A 23,931-nucleotide genomic window follows, 5' to 3' on the forward strand; every position below is an offset into this window, starting at 1 on the left:
ACAAATTGATTAAGAAATAAATCTGTCAATCAGCCGTTGCTCTGTATAGTAGCTCCTCTTTCCAAGAGCTGGCATGGGAATCATTATCTGCAGCCCTCGTCTCGTCACAGTGGGATTTTAAGGCTTTGTTCAGACAGGCAGAAAAAAATCGGATCTGACTCAAATCCGTTTAGGAAAAAACAACATGAATCTGATGTTTATAAGTATACATATATGGTCTAAAATCCGATTAAAATCAGATTTTTGGAATGTTTTTTGAGTCTGACTGATAGCATAGTTCAAATGTCTGTAATTCGTGACATGACGCACATGTAACATCATACAAAGTGCTCAGTATTGAATTTAGTCATGTACAATACGTTCATTTTTGCTCTTTCCTCATATAGTAAACTATGTGGCATTCATTATACAGGAATGAGTGAACAAATAAGTGATTTTGGGCGCAGTATGTTCATCAATTGCCTGACGTTATAAAGGATCAAACTAGTCTTTGGCAACCGATGCACATATAGATGATATTAACTATCACTATTTGAACAAATGGATCCAATTTTATTAAAAGATCAGATTTGATAACTAAATTGGATTTGTGTGCAATGTGAACAAAGCCTACGAAGTTTCAGTCAGCTCACTCTTTTAAAATTAGCCGTGAATTTTCTAGCAGACCAAGAAACGTTGCCAAAAAGTTTTACTGTGAGCATTTAACAGTGTGCGTAGTTAGTTCAAGTTTTGCGTAGGACTTTTGACAACCATATATTTTGTTGAATTGGTTGGAACGACATAAAGAGTCGGCAAATGAGTCAGTTTTTTTGTAATCAGCTTGAAGATGTACACAGATTTCTTCAAGTGTATGCAACTAGTCTCAGGCTCTTAAGCAGTGAGCATTGTGTAAACCTCTGTCAGTTTACACACCAACCTTGTATTTACTGAACAGTAAACATAACAAGTGTGTAGCTTCAAGTAAATTTATGTGCACTGGAGTAGTACTAACATTGAATCTAATTATGTTATACCTTGAAAGCCTTGGCTCACGTTGAAGAGTTCAGTTTCCCTTACGCACGCACTTTCAGGATTTCAAGTGAACTCTTTGGGTTGCCCACTTCACACTATAAAAAAAAATCAATAAAATGATGTAACATTAAGACTTTCAGAGAATATAATTTTGTAATTTAATGATTTTTTATAATTTATACTTTTTTAAATAATGTAAAATAATTTAAAGTCTTTTTTTAACTAGAAAAATGTCATTCTGTGCTTAAAACAAACTACAGAAAGATAGATAGATAGATAGATCTCCAGATGGTCTTTTATTGTACAGTTGATCATGCTGACTTTACCTTCAACACAATATGGATGAGTGCTGCAGATACGAGTCCATTTCTCAAACAAAATAGTTCCTTTATTTTCATTGTCTTCCCTTATTCTAATCTAAGTTCTTCTCCCTGTTCCATCTGGCCTCTTTCCCGTTGTCTTTGCTGAATTATTTTTTCCCCCTTTATGTCTATCCTTGCACGCTACTTTACCATTCTTCTGCTTCACCAGTGTGATTTCTGCATCTGTATTTGATAATGGTTTAAATTAAATGCAGTTGCTCTTTTGTTTTCTGTTCTTAATATTACCAGGCTTGGACAAACTGAATCCTAGTGCCCTAGCATGCCAAACTGCATTAGTACCATAATTAGGTTGTTTATATGACCTCTCCCAATCGTCTGTTCTTTGCTTACAAACACAGCCTCTGTTTTTCCTTGAAAATGATCCATTTTATGGTACGAGTAAACCAGGCCCTCTATGGAGTCACGATGTGTGCTTAAATCACATACTCAGCTCTGTTCCTACTAGCACAGATGAGGCCCTTCAGAAATAATGTTCTCCTCCTCGCTCTGAGCGAACGACAGCTGGATTGTTTCATTATTGATTATGAAATATTTCTCCCCTAACTAGCCCCCATCCCTCTCGGACACACATTCTCTTCCTTTTGGAAGGTCTGTGGGACCAAACCAAGGCCCATTTCCAAGGGAAAAGCAGAAGGCTGTGGTTTGATATTTGAAAAAACATGTCCTTTTGAATTGAACCAAACATTCAGTGTGTTTTATAAGAAGTAATGCTTGATCTACAGCATGTGTGGCATAATGTTTATTACCACCAAAAATAATTCGACTCATCCCTTGTTTTATTTTTATTTTTTAAATGGGTTGCAGTGAGGCACTTACAATGGAAGTAAATGGGGAGGATTTAAAAGCAGAACTGAGAGGCTTACATTAATTCTTTAGTTAAAACGTGTGTATTATTTGAGCTGTGAAATCATTTCTGCAGTCAGTTTATGGCATGTTATCATGGCAACAAAGTTTACATAGAAATGGTTATTAAGTAATTCATGAAATCATGCATAATGTTTTAATCATGGGACCATGCTATTGAAAGAGTGAATATTTTAATGTTTAAAAAATGTAATAAACTCCATTCAGTTATTTTGCGAATGTCCTCGTGATTTTAGTTTTTTTTTAAAGAAAAGGAAGATTTTCTTTGTGCTAATCAACATTATACCACAAATGCTGTCTAATAAGCTTAACTTGCACTGTATCCAAAATATGCCTTTAAAGCTTGCTAAGAAACCATGCTTTGATTGGTTATGAATACATAAACTATAACTGACCAAGCCGAACAAAGACCCTGATGATTATATCTGTGCCTCCATGCAATCACCTCTTAAACCAATTTGCCCTGCATATTCATCCACGTTTCAATCGTCCTCTTGAAATGCTGTTTGAGCTTGTAAATTGAGCTGAATTACGATGCCCCCCAGTGGAGGAAGGCATCCATGGACTCTCAGAAATCATCAGTGCCCATTGGGAGATTGTTCAGACAGCCCGTTTCCCTCACGTCCACGATAATGATACGCATTATTCCTCGCGCAAGCAGTTTCCACTGCTGAGCTGGTCCATTAGAGCCCGTGTTGAGGCCTGAGCCTCGTTCCCATCTCATGATTAATCCTCATATCCACGCAGTTAATGAGAGCGTACGGGATCTGAGTCATGCTAAATGCCCGATAGGAAGAACATGTTAATCCGGGCCGTACATGATATATCTCAGACACTATGAAATGAAAGAGGACCGCCGCAGCAGTGGGGACTGTTTACGAGAGAGTTTAGAACCAGTTGTAGTTTTAATTGAGACTGATAGTTGTTCTCTGGTTTTGTTGTGTGTGTGTGTGTGTGTGACAATGTGCAGAGGCAGAGGAGCTCTATCAGAAGAGAGTCCTGACAATCACCGGCATCTGTGTGGCTCTTTTGGTGGTGGGCATAGTCTGTGTGGTGGCCTACTGCAAAACCAAGTAAGTATGAGGCGAAAAACAACGATCTAAACTTAGTTTAGAAATTAAATTCTAAATATATTACTGTAGCAGTAATAAGAAAAAAAAAAGTGTACTCAAAAATATTTTTTTCACACTGAAATCACATATTATTCGAGTACTTAATTAAAATCAAAGTTGGTAAGTAACTTATGCTCTTCAAGGTTACATTTATTTGACACAAAACAAATAGGTGAAAACAGTAATATTGTGAAACTGTATAACCATATGATGCTGACATTTTCAGCGTCATTACTCCAGTGTCACATGATCCTTCAGAAATCTTTGTGGTATGCTGATTTGCTGCTCAAGAAGCGTTTATAATATTATCAATGTTGAAAATGGTTGTGCTGCTAGTATATTTGTGGAAACTGCGATAAATTTGCGATTTTTTTTTTTTGATAAATAGAAAGAACATCAATTATTTTAAAACTGAATTTTTGGTAATATTATAAATGTCTTTACTGACATTTAAAATCAATTTAATGCATCCTTGCTGAATTAAACTATTCATTTACTTTTTTTACCGTATTTGTATTACAGTAAAATACGGTTTGGTAAATGGTAAAACTACATTTGCTTTGGCATTAACTCAACTAATTTTATACAAAGTTAAACATATTTAAGTAAATGTGTTTTACATTACATTATAAAATATCAATTCAAGTGGAATTTATTTGAAAGAAAGACAGCATATTTCAAACTTTAAAAAAAGAAAACGGTCTAGAATCATTTGTTTGCAGATGCCATTTGGTTTAATATTTTATCATCGACTGAAATTACATTTGTAAGTGTGGTTTAAGTGGCAAAATACATTTTGGCGCCACTATACAGTAAATAAATAAATAGAACTTAGCTTAAAATGAGCATTAAATCCAGCTGCGGCATTGCAGCATAGTGAGCTTTTAAATGTGACGTGATGGTTGTGATTCTGGGCCGATGTCTGAGAGAGTGACACTGCCTCACTGTAGCCTCCCCCCCAGGAAACAGAGGAAGAAGATGCACAATCATCTGAGGCAGAACCTTTATGTGGATCATCCCAACCGGAACCTGGCCAACGGACCCAATCACCCAGGCCCAGGTCCTGAGGAGATACCCATGGTAGATGTACGTCACTCTTCTTAATAAACGTGATTGGTTGTGATGTAGTATCTTCTGTCGGTAACAAAAGGGCTCTTTTTTTTCTTTCTCAATCGCAGTATATCTCCAAAAATGTACCGGCAACTGAGAGGGTCATTAGACACGGAGAAGAGGCACCTTTTCCTGGCAGCCGGCAGTCTTCCAGATCCCACAACTCCTCCACCCGGGCTCATTCCTCCACTCACAGGTACATTCCTGACAACGTGGCATGTTTGACCAGAAATGAGCTGAGGATTTGTGTGTGGATTCATCATAGCCAGGGGTCACGGCCCATGTCATACGTCTGCTTTCATCGCATTCAGCATTTTTTTTCCCCCTTTCCTTTCACCCGCTAGGTGTGGAATCCGAGTCAGGCAGCCATTATTCACCCCTTTTAGAATCAAGTCGCAGGTGTGAGTGAGTGAGTGCAGAGAAACTCAGAGGTTATACACCATGATCACCTCGCAGGGCTTCGACTTCACGCTTTTCACTCAAACTGATTCTTACACACATATGGGTTAAACCAGTGGTTCTCGGTTTGTTCTGTCATGACTCCTTTGAAACAAAAACAGCCTTTGTGTGCCCCCCCCCCCCCCCACAACATTTTCACTTTCCGTTATCAATCAGCCGTATTGTTGCAAAATATTGTTGCCAAATGTATACTTATTGAAAATTTTTGAAAAACTAAATTTTTAGTTTGTACATTTTTCAGTTTAACTGTTTGCAAAAAACTAAGAAAACTATGCCTTGTCAGTTTTTACTGTTGTGAATAATGAATTGCCTAAAACTTGAAAAAAAAGAAAGAAATGATCATCACTGGATATACATTATCTTTTGTAAAGCTTGTGTTGCCTTTTGCCATAACTTATTCACCACCCTTGCAGTGTTTTCTTCATTAACTGAAATATTTGTGTTATATTGAAGTGAAATAAGTTTTTTTCGTAAATATTAGGTGAAAAACTTAAACTAAACAAAAAAAATTGAAATATTGCCTTTAAACTATATATGAAGACTTCAGATGCAAAAGCCTCTAAGTGCCATCTGAAATTTCCTTCTAGAATGATCATTTTTATCAAGCTTGAATGTTTATGTTCTCTTATTTCACTTTAATGGCAATGAAAATTACCTATTAATTGTCATTAAAGTGAAATTACTGAACTTAAATATACGAGCTTGATAAAAATACTCATTTTAGAAGAAAATTTCAGATGGCACTTAGAGGCTTTTGCATCTGAAGTCTTCATATATAGGTTTATATAGTTTACTATTGTTAGTAATAACTACTAATATAGTTATTTAATTACTAAAAATTCAACAAAATTTTTTATATAAAAATAAAAGCTAGTCCCAAAAAAAAAACTATAATAGTATATAAAAAATAATAAAATAACACTGATTTGGTGTTGTTCCAAATCGTATTTTTCCATATTCCATATTTCCATATTCAATATTTTCATCTGTGGAACACCAACGTAGATGAAACATGAAAGGATTGTCCACCTCCAAAAAGCACATAAAAGTAGCATGAAAGTAGTTCATATGACTGAGTCGCTATATTCTGAGTCTTGAAGACAAAGGAAATCTAAGAACTAGCCTCCCGTTCCCCCCACACTTTGGGAACCACTGGGTTAAGCATCTTGTGCGCTTTTTCTGTCCTGCTTTCTTTCCTTCCCTTTTCTTTCATTCTTTTTCTCTCTTTCTGTCTTTCTCAGACATGAAGGGAGAACGTGGAGTCTGGAGCGAACAGACAGCGTCCTCTCCGACTGTCCTTCCGACATGATGTCGTCCTCAGTGGGGACCAGTAAATGCAACAGTCCTGCGTGCATGGAGGCTCGGGCCAGACGTGCCGCACACTGTGGCTTTACTGAGCCCCACCGGCCGGCCCTGCAGTACGGCGACTCGTTCGACTCGCTTGGGGACTCTCCGCATAGCGACAGGTGCGCAGGAGCACCCCCTCTCTGCAGCCATGGCACTGAGAACCATTTTAGTGTGTGCAGTAAGACTCTGCATTTCAGTGCATAGTCTCCTTTACCCCGGGAGATTGGCACGGGTGGCGTGAAAGATTCAATAGCAAATTTCACAGCACGTACCATCAGGGTTTGGGTCGTTTGGAGGGGTTTGGTGGGGTCTAATATAATTTAATTTAATTAATTAATTAATATAATTTGATAAATGTTGATAAATAAAAGAAAGCTAGTGAGCTAACTATAAGAAAAAATTCTAAACAAGAATATATAATATCTGACCCTGGATCACAAAACCAGTCACAAGTCGCACGGGTTTATTTGTGGCAATAGCCAACAATATATTGTATCGATTTTTCTTTTATGCCAAAAATCATTAGGATATTAAGTAAAGATCATGTTCCATGAAGATATTTTGTAAATTTCCAACCGTAAATATATAAAACATTTATTTTTGTGAGTGAATGCAGCACAATCGCGAATATAAATGGACAACTTTAAAGGCGATTTTCTCAATGTTTCGATTTTTTTGCACCCTCAGATTCCAGATTTTCAAATAGTTGTATCTCGGCCAAATATTGTCATATCCTAACAAACCATACATCAATTATATATATATATATATATATATATATATATATATATATATAATGTATAATGTTTATAATATTATATATAATGAAATATATATACAATTAAAATGTTATATTCACATAACATAATATAATATATATACATTTTTATATTATATAGACATACACATACATTTCATTAGCCTATATATAATGTAATATTCAAATTTTATATATATAAACATATCATATAAATATATTTTTTACAAATATAACATATCAATAAACATCCACATATTTAGTTTCTTGTGCTGCGTCAGCCACTAGCGCATCTGATCAAAACCTCTCCCGATAAGAAAGCTGACCCCTCAAAACTCACTATACAAATCACACACTGTGTACCATGACGAATATAATAGTAAAATTCATTGCGCAAATCGTGCAGATGCTCTGGCCCAGCTGAGAATGTCAGAGAGGGAGTCAGGGTCAAGCAAAGCTTCGCTGCTCCAGATACGCAGTATTTGTATCAAGGCAGAGAGAATCTAGCCCACGGCCAGCTGTATTTACAGTTATCTCTCGCCTGCGAAACGCCCACACCACCATGTAGGGGCCAAAACAGGAGAATTTATACCGTGAGGGGTTCATTAAGTCAACAAGAGCCGAACAACACATTATCTCAGGGGTGAAACAGGTCTCTGGTGTTCTGCTCTGCACTATTTCCCTCTCTACCTTCTCTCCTCCTCTGCAGCTGACTGAGCTGTTGTGCATACGACTATCTGCCCTCAGGCTCCGAAAAACTGTGACCGAGCAGCCAGTGTTAATTTATCTGCTCCAGTTTGACTGTGGCCTCCACTCTGAGGGCACGCTCACTTTAACTCACACAGCACAGGCCAAAGGAACAAACGCAGATAGCGATTTTTTTTTTTTTTTTTTTTTTTTTTTTTTGTCAAAGGCATCAGGGAAAATGACCCGCTTACATGATTAAGTGTAGCATGATGCACGCTAACGGAAGGGAACTTGTAAGGCAAGCTTTGTCATCCATCTGGTGGCGTGCTGCAGTAACAATGCTTAGCCTAGACTGGGAGGTTTGACGTGGCCTCATTTGTTACTGTAGCACGCATGTCTACTGTCGTTTGCTATTGAGCTTTCAGCCGCCGAGTCTTAGTGTGCGTACTATTATTTTTCTAGTGCCATAGCAAGGTGGGCGTAAATTGATGCAACTCTGCAAAAATACAAGACAGGAGCACTGCGAATGAGCAGCTAACACAGAACAGGGATCCCACACCTTTAGATTAGTGGATTGTTCATGTTGTTCACAGTGCAGTAAGAATTTTAATTATTTTAGAGAGGTTGCACTCAAAAAGCAATTTCTAGTCAGTATTTACAGTAAATTAAAAATATATATTCAGAAATTCCCATCATTTTTTAGGATTTAATGAATTTCATGATTTTTCCAGATCTAAATTTTTTTTTTTAAATCTAGGTTTTCAATGACCGTAGGAACTCTGAAAGAGGTTCTCAACCTCGAGGTCGCCCACATGGGGTCAGGCACAGGAGATATCTGTGAAATGCATATAACTTATTTTGTGATTTTTAATGTTGTTAGCATACGTTTAATAGTCAACAGTTAGACCTACTGAATATATTATTTTGTGCTTAAATTCGTTCAAATGTACAGAGTCCCGCACATGACATCCGGACAAAAATATATGTATATCGTGGCCACAAATTAAGAATTTGTACAAATTGCTATATTGTGTGCATGATTTACATGATTTTTTTCCCCGCATGTCATGTGCGGAGGTCCATACTACGGTATTAAAAATAAGATAAATAAATTGTAGGCATATATATTGTGTGTATACATTACCGTTCAAAAGTTTGAGGTTAGTACGATTTGTTTTTCATATTTTTATTTTTTATTCAGCATTGATAAAATTGATCAAAAGTGACAGTAACGACTTTTTCATTGTTGCAAAAGATAAATAAATGCTATTCATCGAAGAATCTTGCAAAAATGTATCATGGCTTCCACAAAAATTGTAAGCAGCAAACGGTTTTCAACATTAATAGTAATAAATGTTTCTTTAGCACCAAATTAGCATATTAGAATGATTTCTGAAGGATGATGTGACACTGATGAATGGAGTAATGATGCTGAAAATTCAGCTTTGCCATCACAGGAATAAATGACATTTTAAAATAGATTTAAAAAAAATCTAATATCAAACTGTAATAATATTGCTATTTTACTGTATTTTTGATCACATAAATGAGCATGAGAGACTTCTTTCAAAAAAAAAATCTCATATACTGTTTATATTATTTATAGATCCAACTTAGATATACAGCAGAGATAAAATGCCCAGTGAAAAAGCATTTAGTCTTTAGAATGTGATTTGCTCTTTGTGAGATCCTAAAGTTTAATTCTGTTTGGGTGAATGTCAGACCTGTTAGACTTGTTTTTTTGTGGACCCAAAAAGTTGTGAACCCCTGAATGCAACTTCTCTCTCGGTGGTGGGTCCCTTTGCTGTTATCTGTACTTAAAACCATTGACTGATGTCCATATCTGTTCCACACAACCTTCTTTTCTCCCGCTCTTCTTCCTCTCTCTGTCTCTGTCTCTCTCTCTCTCCCTGGCCTTCTCTCGCCACAGGTACGTGTCAGCGCTGACCACGCCGGCTCGCCTGTCTCCCGTGGACTTCCATTACTCACTGCCCCCGCAGGTGCCTACCTTCCAGATCACGTCTCCCAACGCCAGCCACGCCATGTCTCTGCCCCCCGCCGCACACGCTCCCTACCCACCGGAGGAGGACCAGCCGCTGCTGCGGCGCTACCAGGTGCCACTGCACGAGGCACGGGGCCACGAGCCCTACCGGCAGCAGCAGCGCGGCAGCTACCTGCGGGACAGCACGGGCAGCCTTCCCTCCAGCCCCTACCGGCTGGCTCAGGAGGAAGAGTACGAAAGCACCCAGGAGTACCTCTCCTCCATGGAGCAACCAAAGAGAAGCAGTCGCCGCTGGCGCAGGTCCAGACTCAATGGCCACGTTGCGCCACGCGGCTACCAACCGTCCCGGGACTTGGGCTCACGCACCTGCCTGTCGGACAGTGATTCGGAGGAGGAGGAAGGTGAGAGCACGCCCTTCCTCAGTATGCAGAATATGAACGCCGCCGAGCCCTCCGCCCTCTACAGGCCCGTGCCCGACACACGGACTTCTCACGCCCAGAGCGGGCGGCACGGGCCACGCGCCAACACACAGACCAGACTGACGCACACGCGCCCCAAACTGGACAATGCACCCCACTAGAGAGACCACCACCTATCCACAAAAAAAAAACAAAAAAAAAAAACGATCTACTATAGACATGCACCTATAAGAAATATTTTTATTTTATATAACTGACAGATATTATAAACAAATGAAATATTTATTTTCATTTTAGCAAAAGTTGTCTACTAGTTAACAGCAAAGACTTTTTTTATAGGGAAAACTCTATTTATATGTACATTTTGATTTACAGCATAAAAAAGATGTGCCAATTTTTTCACAACTTAAAAAAAAAAAATAGAGTAATATTGTGGTGCCTTTTGCTGTATGCTGATGCCAGAGGGCCAGTGGAGTTTTTTGTAGCCTTTCTTATACGGACGCCTCATTTTTTATACTCGTTTACTCTTTTGTTGTCTCTTTTTGGCCTTTTTTTTTTCTTTTTTTTTTTTCTTTACTTTCCTTTCAAGGTTGTGTTTTTTGGGAGCTGACCCCCATTTGAACTGTGACATCCCCCCTCCACCGTCATGCAATATAAACCACTCTAACATAAGGTGTACGTTTACATGAATTTGATCCACAGAGATGTGTTTATGATCATGTTGCTTTACCAACAGGAAATCAATGACAAATGCAACCGGGGGTTCGTAAAAAAGTAGTGTGTGCGCGTGTGTGTGAATGTGAGCGACCAAAAGCGAGAGGCCTCGGAATGACTGTGGCTCTGAGAAATATGCTGCTGTTGTCTAGAGTTACACATGTGGGCAACTGATGTCGTCTTACAGATGCACTGCCTTGATTTGCTTTGCATCCCTACAGGGTAAGGTTTGTCACACGGGAGCCTTCTTTTTCCCAAAGGGGATTGTGGGTTAAATGTGAGTGGGCCGTGGGCCGGGCTGTCAGTGCTAATAGCTTTTGACAGATAACAAAGAAATAAAGAACATATAGTCTCTCCCACTCAGCCCACTTTCCCGTCACTCAGTCGAATCGCCCTCATTATCAGCACATCCATCCGGTTAGAGTGGCCAGCGGGAGAGATAGACGGGAGGAATGGAAGGCCTCACAGCGTCTCAGGACTTCATTCCACTCCACATCTTCATCTAGCGCAGGACTGAAGAGAGACTGACACCAGACTGACGGATGCGTCCCCTCCATCGTTTGGTCCTGGTACATTGGGACAGCAAGAGTAAAGGGGCTGTTCACACAAGACACGTTATTGTGCTATTTTTTAATTTTTGCTTTGTTTGAGGCATTCCATTCGACATCAGATGTGGGAAATGCCTACTTTATATTTCCGACTTGTGATCAGAAATGCCCAACCCTTGAAATATGATGCATAAAGAAACAAATTGCAATTTTGGAAATTTAGATATGTGCACTTATTCTAAATAATAGAATAAACAATGTATGTACATATGTGTGTGTATGTATATGTATGTGTATATACACACACATAGTTTAGTAGAGTGGATCAGTATCAGTTAAAAATGAAAATAATGGACCAATCAAATGAATCTAGGGATGGGATAAGCACCTTCTTTTATTATATTAGAATGTGTCCTGTGTGAACAACCCTGAAAAGTTTCTGTGCAGAACACACAATCATGTACACACACAAACACAGTCTCAAATGACAAGACAAATAGCTGTGAAAATTATTAGGGGTCATTAAAATGCCAAAATATGCAAACTTTATATTCTACTTGCGTTCCAATGCATTTCATTTTTAGTGTGTAATGTTGAGGCTGTTTGTGTACCTTTGTTTTTTAACTTCAGGTCAGTTTTTTTTCATTAGGTCCATATATTTCATAATTATTTAATATATTCACAGTTACTCTAAGTGCTACACCAAATAGTGCAGGTCGTTGTAATTATTATTTTATCATTATTTTTCATATGCAAATCCATGTCCATTTTGAAGCACTCATTGGGGCCTAAACCAAACCAGAAACAGCTGCACTGACTGACTCTGTTTGGATGGAAACACTCCTACATTAACAACCAGTCAGTGTTGATAAGCCTGAGATGAAGTGTACTAAAATCAGCTGTTTTTAACTCTTCACCTTATACAAAGAGCGTCCACAGTCAGCATCAGCTTTCCACCTTATTGAGAAGATGTAAAGAATAATATAGTGTTGAGGGAGGTGAAGTTCATTGGGTTAGGAACAGAAAATTGACACCAAATAACAGAGGAAGATTATAACTAGACAGATACGTGCTAAATATGTTTTCGTGCACTTCTTCCATAAAAGAGATGAGTTGTGATTATTTTGGTTCAAAAAAAAAAAAATATATATATATACAAGTTAAGTCCTGATAAAAGGGGTTTAATGCTGTATTATGACAGCACAACGGAATATCATGTTTTCTTATTTTAAATGAAGGGATGTTTGTTTGAAGTTTGAGCAGAAATACTTTAGATCCCCTACCTTTCTTCCTTCCATTTTGGGTCTTATTTGTATGTTTGGGGAAATGCCAAAAAAGACAGTGCTCTAGTTAGTTTAATGTGATATCTCTACTCAATCTCTTGACGGTTATGTCCTGCCAGTTTATTTCTACCTTTTTCGTTTCCCCCGCTTGAAACGTCTAAACACCTCCTCACCTCTGCATGTCCTTGTGGTCAAGGTTAGATGGGTGCATGGTACAAGCAGCAGATGATTTGTTTTCCTCAAGTCAGTGGAAGTGTATTTTTTTTAACATTCAGCAATAAAAAAAGGAATCTTTTCCCCCACCATGTCCATTCTTGGAAAATGCTAGAGGATTTTAAAAAGTGAGACAAACACGCGCGACTGTCATAGATTGTAAAAAAATAAAATAAAATGAAAACACCTGTTCATATGAGAAAATAAATATTTCTTGGTATCATTTTGGCACATGCCCATATCTGACCTGTTGTCTGTCTCGTCTGTTCATAGTCATCTTGCCTGTCACTAAATTATGATTGAGTATTGGTCTACCTAGGCATGTAATGATGCGATACCAGCCACATATACCTTAAATGTAGAAGGCGAGTGCCCGCTGTCCAAGTGGTCCTGCAGAAAAGATCAAATGGCAAGTCACTGGGTCCTCATTATGTGTCTCGCACCAATCCACAAACATCTTCCTTTTTATGAGGATACAGGCACCTGGTAGAAGGGACCCTAGTCTATGCTACAGTATTCATCACCCTTTGTGACACACCTGGCTCAACACCGCCTCCCTGAACAGGCTCCAAATTAGCTGTACCATCTGGGGATGCAGCCGCCACTCTCCATGGACTACACCCTCCCTGGACGGCATATCCACCCCACAATGTCCCAGAACAGCGAAAAGGCTCACTGCTCTGGGATGGGGAGATGCTGTCGATTTCTTTGGGAGTGAGAAATGTGACTTGTGCCCAGCAGTTCACAGCCTGAGGTTGGGGACTCACTTACATTGTTTGAGCATGGAAGAGTGAGAGGAGAAAAAGAGCACTGATATTGAGGCATGTTTGGTTTTGTTTTTATTGCAGTGTTTATTACAGGGAATAACATATCATTCTAACACTTTACGTTGTCGCTAGCAACATGCAGAGGGACAGATGAACAGCCTCTCCAACATGCCACCTTCCCGAACATCTGCACGTCGCTTGCACTGAGTAGCGCCTTCCTCCTCATGCTACACCTCTCAGGAACGCGGCAGGGTCTTGCTGGGACATGGTCCAATCTGCTTAGGAAAGTGCCTCGACATCTTGGGTCTCACCACTGACTCAGGCTTTTTCCAAGGAGCCGAGGAAGCAGTGTTGGCTTATGGCCTTGGACTACTTTTGAGCCTCCAAGAACCTCTCAGAAAATGAGCCCACGGCATCACCAAAGAGACCTTGGGTACTGACAGGGGAATCTTACAGAGCCATCTTTTCTGATTCTTTCATCTCCATTAGAGTGAGCCACAAGTGGTGGATCACAACCACCAAGCTTTCCATGCTGCAGCCCATAGCTTGGGCAGTCACCTTGGTATACCAGAGAGCTGAGTCCGTAGACAAGCATAGCTCCCTGAATACCTCCAGATCCGGAACTTCATCTTCTTGAGCAGCTTGGCCTGGAGCACTTGCAGCACCACAGTTGTATGAAGGACAGACGCTGCCTGTCTTTCTGCGACAAAGACCTTCTCTGCTATGTTGGCTGTAGTCTGACATGGCTTGAAAGGAAGCAATGCCTTGGACTTCCAACCCCGGGATGAAGGGCTGAGGTGGGCCGCTATGGCTTCCTCGACGGGCAGCAGCTTGGTATAGCCTCAGCGCTCAGCTTTGTGGACAGTTGAGAGAAGAGAAGTTCCTCCAGCATGGGCCTGGGCTGAATGGGGGGTCCACTATGACCGAGAGATCTCACCATGCACCTCAGGGAAGAAAGGTGCCGGTCTCTTGGGGGCAGCAGTTCTGTGCCCCGTCTTTCTCCGAGGCCATTGTGGACATTGCATCTTCATCCGAGGTGCCAAATGAGATCAGCTTGTGGGCTTTGTTGAAGGGGTGAAGATTGTCTCTGCATAATAGAGCATAGACTCCAGGGGTCATGGCACAAGTGGGCCAACGTGAGGTCGCCTATAGAGCCTCAGCACCTGTGGCTGCTTCCTGTCCCATGGGTCGACTGTCATCTCCTCACAGTGCTGACAGCCGGGTCCATCAAGTGCCATCTCGGTGTGGGTGCAGCCCAGGCACAAGATGCATGCCTCGTGTCAGTCTAGGAGTTGAATAGGTCCCCCGCATGCATTACATTCCTTCAGGGCCATCTTCCTCATCACGGAACGCTGAAGGGGATCGGCAAAACAGAGGATCATCCTCTTGAAGGCATAGATCACCGGGGAGAGTCGTATTCTAATAGCTAGATGGAGAAAGATTTTGAGGTAATGACGGTCCAGCACCGTGTTATATAGCAATGGCAGATGCTTCACCCTTCGCACGAGCGCTTCCCCTTAGCGTCAGCTACTGACACAATGTCAAGTGAAACGTTTCCGAAGGGAACCCCTGAGACTTTAGCATATCCACGAGAAATGTTTGAAGTTGCGCATGAAAACTGGAATGCTTTTTTCAAATTCGGCAGTTGCAGCATCCAACCGTCAGATATTTCCTAATATTTACTCTTAATGGAAACGATGTCCGAATCTTGTTTCACACCATATTGTATTGAAAAAAAATAATTCTGAACAGAAGCTATGATAATTTACATAACACAGTGACATGTAAGCACATGAAAGTGTCTAGTGCTTGTGCAAAAGTGTTGTTTCAGAGGCTCTGTAATATTCTTACGCTGTTACATAGCCATTATTCACCTTATCTTTAACATAAGAGCAGGCACGGCCATTTTTACCTTAAGGTTTCCGGTGTCAGACACTTCCAGTTATTTTAGCTGATCAAAAACAGTCATTTATGCTGCTTGAATTAGCAAGCTGATCTTTGTTTTCTTATTTTTAATTTGTTATAGTAATTGTAAACTGGTTTGTCACACAAATAGTTTAACCGCGCTGTGATTCTTTTTGTTATTTACCTATAGCAGCTAATGAATTGGAACTTTCACACATTCACAGGAAATTTGCATTGAAAAATAAGGTGGATAAAGGCATACAACCATGTTTAGCGTTTATATGAAAAGTTAACGTTTTTGTGGATTTGTGGCTAGAGGAATTAAAGTCCACTAGAGGAGAAATTTTATGTTCACATTGCCCATGTCTATGGATGACTAGGGTGAAACAAAATGCTTTATGGATTATTATAACCTGTGATATTACGGCATGGACACACGGAGGAGGCTGGGGGAACAAGGTCAGGAGTGATTCTCTCACAACAGCTCGTACCTCCAGCTGCACACATCTGAATTTCAGTGTCGAAGAGGCGATTTTTGTGTGTCTTGTGAGACATTTCCAAGACATTCATCTGGGGCCCATCATCGCCAACACTTCGCTTTCCCCTCAATGACCCTGATCAGCTCTCAGTTTTTATGTGTTTCTGCACTCTCTGGTCAATCCTGACATGCTTAAACATGAAACATATGCCTCACTATATTGTTGAGTAGCTGCCAAGTAAACTTGAACACACCCGTCCATGGTAACTTAATTGTACGTGGACCGCAGCCTACCTGTTTTAAGTTTCACGCTTGCAACTTTAAGAGGTAATTACTTGCCTGATTCTACACGGCAAATGCAGTAAAACAGGCTGAGTATGTGATCTCTAACCGTCATATGCAAGTATGTGGGCCACTGTTACTACTAGAGCAATTAAGTATTACATTGTGTTTAATTGTTAGACTAGCTGAAAGACCTTATTTTGACATTCTTACTAATGTGAATTCTCACTTCAGTTTACAGTCATAAAAGTGCTAATGTCTTGGGACTATAATGTAAAAGAAAACTGAATGTAATTTAGATTTCACATCATACGCCTCTAGTTTTTCTAATGCGAATAGCTGAATTTAATGGCTCAGTGCAGCTAGTATTTGGCAGGCTTCAAGAAAGTGATGTGTTACAGACAACTTGCAAAGATTTCTTTTGCGTGAATGCAGCAGTTCAGATGATTTTGGCTCCTGAAGTCTACAGTTCCTGAGCATTTGTGGCCTGTTCACACATGAATCTTTGTCAGGAAAATTCCGCGTGAAGAACGTTTGAATTTAATCCATGAATCTGTTCCAATCGATACGAACATTCACATAATGTCAATGCAACATGAAGGGGTTCTAACACTTTCTCCGTCGCATTGCGAAGAAAACTGGCCAACCAATACAATTTGCGCTTTTGGTAACATGCCTAGAGCCAGCGCCGTTACATAAAACCATGACTTGGTAAAACTACAGCTGTCTAATACTTTTTATAATACGTTTTATCTTATCATTGATCTGAACGGAATCAATCCAGATATAGCACAACATTTTCTTGACAAACATGTGTCTTGGTGAGAACAGGCCTTTCCAATCTGGCTAAACTGGTCAAGCTGGTGCTTTATTTGGTGCAAAAGTGTTCTAGTCAACCATATCATAAGAATATGAGTTGGCGATTTCATATTAATTCATTTGATCTGAATGAAAACAAATGATTTGTAGATTAAACATCACCATGTAGCATCGCTAAATCCAATCCTTAACATGGCATTAGCAGATTGTACGAAAACATTAATTTCGCCACCAATGCACCAAATATAGGAATTGTCATGAGAGTGTTTGTGCATTCTGGGTAGGTGAACACTGAAAAAACTGAATGATGTATATTGACTGGAGGAAATATATTACCTTGTTTCTAGAGCCAAAGGCAGTTATCAGATTTTATACATATCTGTCTTTTCTCCGTCATGGAAGCAACAACATTGAAAATCTGGTTATATGTCCTTGGGAATGTCTCACTACCTGAATGGGCAGTGAATCATTGAAATAGACTGTTGTTGCCATGGGATCCATTCTTTATTCGTTCACGTCAGGAAAAAAAGTATAAATCATGTTGATAAACGGTCTGCCTCTGAGTTTTATTTAAGGTAGAGATGTGGTTCCACCACTACAAGGGAAGTTTCATATGATGTCTAGTCATTCAAAGGAGTGAAAGAACATCATGTGCATGTTTGGAGCGGCTGTCTAGTGAGCTCCAATTTTAAGATGAAGGTGTGGAAAAGGGAATATTAGTCTCTAGAGATGATAACTTGATATGAGGCGTTGGGTCATAAACTCTCCAAATGTTGCTTCACCTTCAGAATGTGCTAATCCCTTCCCACATGATTTGGCATCATTGTCTGTTCCCATCTACTGATCGCCAAATGCCAGATTAGCCAAAGGATGATCTCATTAATTTCGGATATGGCATCAAAACATTTCGGACACATTAATTGGGAAATGTACTTCACAAAACAAATGGTGATGCAATGTAGAGTTGAGGAATGTGCTTAGATTTAATTTACGACTTTATATACGTTGTTGTATATTCTATATTGTTGATAATGAGAACAAACTGAATCAACACTACTATGTCATTGTAGTTTAGCAGAATATTTATCCGGTTGCAAGAGGCTGTGAAATTAAATCAAACCTACAATTAAATCAAACAATGTAATCAAAACTTTTCCATCATTACATTACAGTGTTTTGTAAAATGAGTATACAAACATTCATGATCAGTCTGCTAGTAAAACAAATGTGTCACTGCTCAAAGAAAAAAACAGCTTAATCCAGCTTAAGTTGGTTTTCAGGTCTTACCAGGTTTATGCAGGCCTAAATGCCATTATGAAAAAGAAGTGCACTTAATTGTATTGAATGTGCATGTCTAATGTACCTAAAATCTTAAAAGTTATTTTTTTTTTAAACTGTACTTGCAAATAGTTATATAATAATATAAAAGGCCACTTAGGTTTAAGTTGAGTACGCTTTCCTTACTGTTTCTTAACACACTTAGAAATTGCACTTTTTAAAATCAAATTAAAAGTTTAAGGTTAAAGTGCATTTTGAATACTTGTTTTAAGTTTTTGCCATGCTTTTAAGAAGTAAGCTTATTTTAATGTGTTGACTTATGTAGTAAGTAAATAGTACTTAAAAGTGTTCTTCTTTTTCACAAGGGGGGTCTCCCCGCCTGATGGTGTCCAGAAACCCTTTACAGCCATAAAATAGACCAGCATAACCAGGCCAGCTAAACCCACCAAACCTGCTTAGGCTGGTTTGAACTTTTTCTCTATGAATACAAGATCCAACTATTTGTGCATGCAATCTGCACCACTACTATGTGGATGTGTAAATATATCCATGAGCCAGACAAGGCTTTCAAAAGCTGAAAACTTGATGCTATCGATCCACAACTGGAAATGCGAAGGTAACATGACTAGACTTGACATGGGAAAAGAAATGAAGAAAACATCCAATTACATAAAATGAGGACATAGTCCACAAGAAAATAAATACTCTAAACTGAAAGCATGTTAATCTTGTAACAGGCACAGGCATGATGCTTCCAAAACAGACTGAGGTCAACAAAATCTGTGAACCGAACCTGCCAACTTCTTTCTAACCTGAGCTCAGAATAACAAGACGCAGCTCAGTGCGTGCGAAGAGTTAGGCATCTCTCGCAAAGACCACACACATCCTTTCCTCCTGTCCACTCCTATTGGCTAAAGAGCAGGATCTGGGTCAATCACATGACACTTGTTTTTGTCTGGATCTATTTATTAAAAAATATATTGCAAAAACCTGTTATTTGATAAGCATGCTATAATTTCTAGAGGTTGGCTGGTATTAAACTCTTGAAAAGAAAACTTTATTAAATAGTTTGGCATTATGTTTTATTATTATTTTTTAAGGGGAAACATATTTAATACAACGGTAACACTTTACAATAAGGTTCATTAGTTAACATTAGTTCATGTATGAACTAACAATGAGCAGTACATTTGTTACAGTATTTATTAATCTTTGTTAATGTTAGTTCATAAAAATACAACTGTTCATTGTTAGTTCATGTTAGTTCACAGTGCATTAACTAATGTTAACAAATACAACCTTTGATTTTAATAACGCATTAGTAAATGATGAAATTAAAATTAACTAAGATTAATAAATGCTGAAAAAGTATTGTTCATTCTTAGTTCATGTTAACTAAGGTAGTTAACTAATGAACCTTATTGTAAAGTGTTACCAATACAACATATATCAGACAATAGGTTGTAAAATGTCATGTAATGCGACTCCCCAAAAATGCAATGATATTGAAGAATTAATAATTCATGATATTCACTATTTTTTTTGAACAAATATTTATTAAAATGTGTACATGTGAAATATTTAACTTTATACTTTTAACTTTTATTGAAATTTTTTTTTTTTTTTTTTTTTGAAACCTATTAAAACAACATGAATACAAAGAGTACATTTCTAAGGACTTGTAAATATGTTTAAACTAGATTTTCAAAAGTGTTTCCCTTTCTTTATCATGGGCACTATTATTAGTCTTTGACTCATCTTTTAAGACCATCAGATCCTGAGAAGCAGGTGTGTCTCTGAAATCAATCTTCTGCTGAGACAGCTGGAATCTTCTAGAGGTTTTAAAAACCACTACTTTCCCACCAAGTTCAAGAAGTTCATCTTAATTACACACCGTACGCTTTCCCACACATGAACTGTCATAATCACGCTCTCTGATTGCAAGGCAAAGAAAACATGACAGGATGATGCATGTTTCCACGCAAAAACCCTAATGGCCATTAGTAAATGACGACATGAGTGAAGGTTTGCTATCTCTACATGTTAAATTGCCTGTGTCTGCACTCCAAACAGAACACAGGTGCTGCATATGAAAGTCAAAGTCATCCGTGTATAGCACAAGTTGTGAAGCGTGATCTCTGCTACTGATCCTCAAAATCTTAAAACGCTTCACACGATCTGCTTCAACAAGTCAACATTTCTCGCATCGTTTTTCCATTGATTCATGGCAGCACATGATGAATACAGTGAGAGTGTGGCAGAGGGTGCTTACGAAAAAGTGATGTGCAGCATGTTCACATGTGTCTCCGTGATGAAGCAATGCACACATCAATCACTCAATGAACAGGCTATTTCGACACTTGAGCAAACAACCCGGCCAAATGCAGCAAAACTGTCATCTACATCATCCTGCATACTAAATATTCTGGGTTATCTCAAGTGAAGCGAGTGATTTGTGCACCCATGCAACTGGAACTGCAGAAATAAGTGTTTTTTCCTTAAAACACAACTTCATAGGTGAGAAAAACTGATAGTTCCTCTCCAAACTCACTCCATTTGTATTATTTATATGTGATAATTACAGAAAGTGATATAATGTACAACTATCCATAGCACATTTTATTAAGGAACATGGCCCTGTTAGCCCCTGCTGGTTGATGCCGTAAATACGTTTTATGATGCAAAAAGCATTCATCTCCACTGAGGGCCATGTAAAAGTAGGCATGTATTCTGATCAAATAGTTTATTACAAACAGCAACACAGAAATAGTAAAAATGTCATTATATACAGTAGATGTTTTAACGGTGACCATTTTTTATATGCTCTACATGTGATCAGTTGACTTAACTTAAAAAATGTGAGGAAAAGCATGTTGACTTAAAATGATCAAGTAAATAAACTTCATGCGTAATTGAAAAAAAAATAATTATGTGGAATTGTCAAGTTCACATAACTTAATAATTTTAAGGCAAAGGGTTTCCTCACATTTTTAAGTTATGTCAACTGATCACTTTTTACAGTGTAAACAAATCAAATATTGAATTTTCTCCCTGTCTTCTGCCTTTCACAACATACTCAAGATAATTGCAAATGAATAATTTCAAACTGTGATGGCAAAAAAAAAATGTCGACAGTTTTACGACTCAAGTATTATTTTAATCAAAGGAGTGCTTTAAAGGGATAGTTCACTTTGAAATTAATTTTTGATATGTTTTAGCTTACCTCAAGGGCATCCAAGATGTAGGTGTCTTTGTTTCCGCAGTAGTTTCAATTTTGATATTTTTAGGTCAAACCGTTCTTGTCTGTCAGTCATATAATGCAGGTCTATGGTCACTGTCTCAAAACACAAGCACAGAGTCCAAATTAAAACAATTCCCCACGTCCAAATGAAACAATTCCCCATCATAAGTACACATTGATGGCCTAAGACACGAAACGAGCGGTTTGTGTGAGAAAACGAACAGTATTTATATCGTTGTTATCTCTTGAAAACAGCACACGTCCAAATGATCTGATGGCGCGGGCGGGTATAGATATATACATAGATGTCGCCTTGGCTACGGTTTCGTTCCAATGAACTGCAGTAGCGAAGGCGACATCTAGTGTATACATAGATATATACACTAGATGTCGCTTGGCTACGGTTTCGTTCCAATGAACTGCAGTAGCCAAGGCGACATCTATGTATATATCTATACCCGCCCGCGCCGTCAGATCATTTGGACGTGTGCTGTTTTCAAGAGATAACAACGACATAAATACTGTTCGTTTTCTCACACAAACCGCTCGTTTCGTGTCTTAGGCCATCAATGTGTACTTATGATGGGGAATTGTTTCATTTGGACGATGGGGAATTGTTTTAATTTGGACTCTGTGCTTGTGTTTTGAGACAGTGACCATAGACCTGCATTATATGACTGACAGACAAGAACGGTTTGACCTAAAAATATCAAAATTGAAACTACTGCGGAAACAAAGACACCTACATCTTGGATGCCCTTGAGGTAAGCTAAAACATATCAAAAATTAATTTCAAAGTGAACTATCCCTTTAAAGAGATAGTTCACCAAAAAATGATTACATCATTTTGGTCCAGAAAACAAATAATAATAATAATTTATTTTTATTTTTTTCATTTTTGGGTGAACTATTCCTTTAATAAAATGTTTTTAATAAATACAAACTGCACATTTCTGCTTTTTAAACCATCACTGTCACAGATTTTAATAAAGATACAGGGGTAACTGAGGGGATATAACAACCAGATGAAAGGTTCAGATTTAACTGATAACTCCTTAGTGGACACTCTGCCAATGATCTCACTCAAAGAGAGCACAATAGTGAACTAAGAGGTCAACAGCATGAAGAGTGTGGTGTTTATTGCAATTTCAAAGGTCCATGATAATAAAATGGTTGATATGAAATAATATGTGTGCCAAGAAGTCAGATCAACTGTAATTACTGGCCATTTAATGCGAAAGAGTGAAGGAATTGTGTTCAACTTACGATATGTTTATTCTTGAACCAAACAATAAGTAACTGTCTACATCTTCTGTAATCAAAGAAGCCGCATCACGGGTCATATGAGTCGCATTGGGTCTCCTGACAGATGAGCCATGTTTGTCGTACTTTGACTGCAGTAAAGAAGTAATCAAAACATAATCCAGACTGCATAAATCTGTATGTCAAAGGGAAAGGTGTGTGCATGAGAACACGAGAACTCTTTAAATGAAGCACTTAAACCATAAATGTTTCCTTTCATGTGACCTTGTTCAGTCACAAATGTGTTCAACATGCAGAGGCTTGATTCTCCCTTACTTACCCCAGATGGAAAGTCAGAATGGTATTCACATTGGCATGGGCGCAAGTTACATCACAAACCCTAAAGGAATCACCCCACTGAACTGATACAGCACTGCCATTGACAGAGGAATTCAGACTGCTGAATTCTGCAACTGGCCAATCAGCTCTAAGTATTTCAAAAAGCCATGTAAACCTGCTTAGGCTTTTTTTTAAATGGCTTTTCAGCAGATATAGAACATAGATGACTTTTTAGAAAGCTATAATCATCTGCCAAGTGCAACAACTTATTTTACTGTTTTAATATCATCAAATCATCTTGTTTTTCTCCATAGATTGTTATATGACTTGCACCTGCACTTGAACATTGACCTGTGGCGAGCAAATCTGAGGTCATAATATGCTGAGGTTTCATAGTGTGACTAAGGGGATTTTTTTTTTTTAACTCCAGGCCAGGTTTTACACACTGTACATTATCTACAGGGACACCTGACAATATTTCCTATTATAGGAACTTCAAAAACATCCTATCTTCCTTCTGTTTTGCACTTACTAAATGATTATTCCAACTAATACATAAAAGTAAGTAGCTTGTATCGCCTCTAAGACCTTTAGTGAACTTGATCACTGGCCCAATACCCAAAAGGACCAGTGTGGGTGAGAATAAAAACATGGAGCGATGATCCGGATTC

The 23,931-nt window shown here is 38.6% G+C and overlaps 1 protein-coding gene across 19 annotated transcripts in view; it reads left to right on the forward strand.

The window, feature by feature from the left end:
* The window catches only part of nrg2a (neuregulin 2a), a 105,654-nt gene extending 94,844 nt beyond the window's left edge, over nt 1–10,810 (forward strand). For 6 of the 19 annotated variants that reach the window (XM_084387899.1, XM_084387888.1, XM_084387891.1 and 3 more), the window contains 5 exons: nt 3,229–3,331; nt 4,321–4,456; nt 4,549–4,676; nt 6,181–6,405; nt 9,661–10,810. In XM_084387899.1, coding sequence (XP_084244025.1) covers nt 3,229–3,331; nt 4,321–4,456; nt 4,549–4,676; nt 6,181–6,405; nt 9,661–10,312 — 1,244 coding nt within the window. In that variant the 3' untranslated portion in view covers nt 10,313–10,810. The remainder of the gene's footprint in view (nt 1–3,228; nt 3,332–4,320; nt 4,457–4,548; nt 4,677–6,180; nt 6,406–9,660) is intronic. The other 13 variants (XM_084387897.1, XM_084387896.1, XM_084387903.1 and 10 more) reach the window with 3 other exon arrangements.
* The last annotated feature ends 13,121 nt before the right edge of the window (nt 10,811–23,931 follow it).

This window comes from Rutilus rutilus (genome assembly GCF_951802725.1).
Source record: "Rutilus rutilus genome assembly, chromosome: 18".
NCBI lineage: Eukaryota > Metazoa > Chordata > Actinopteri > Cypriniformes > Leuciscidae > Rutilus > Rutilus rutilus.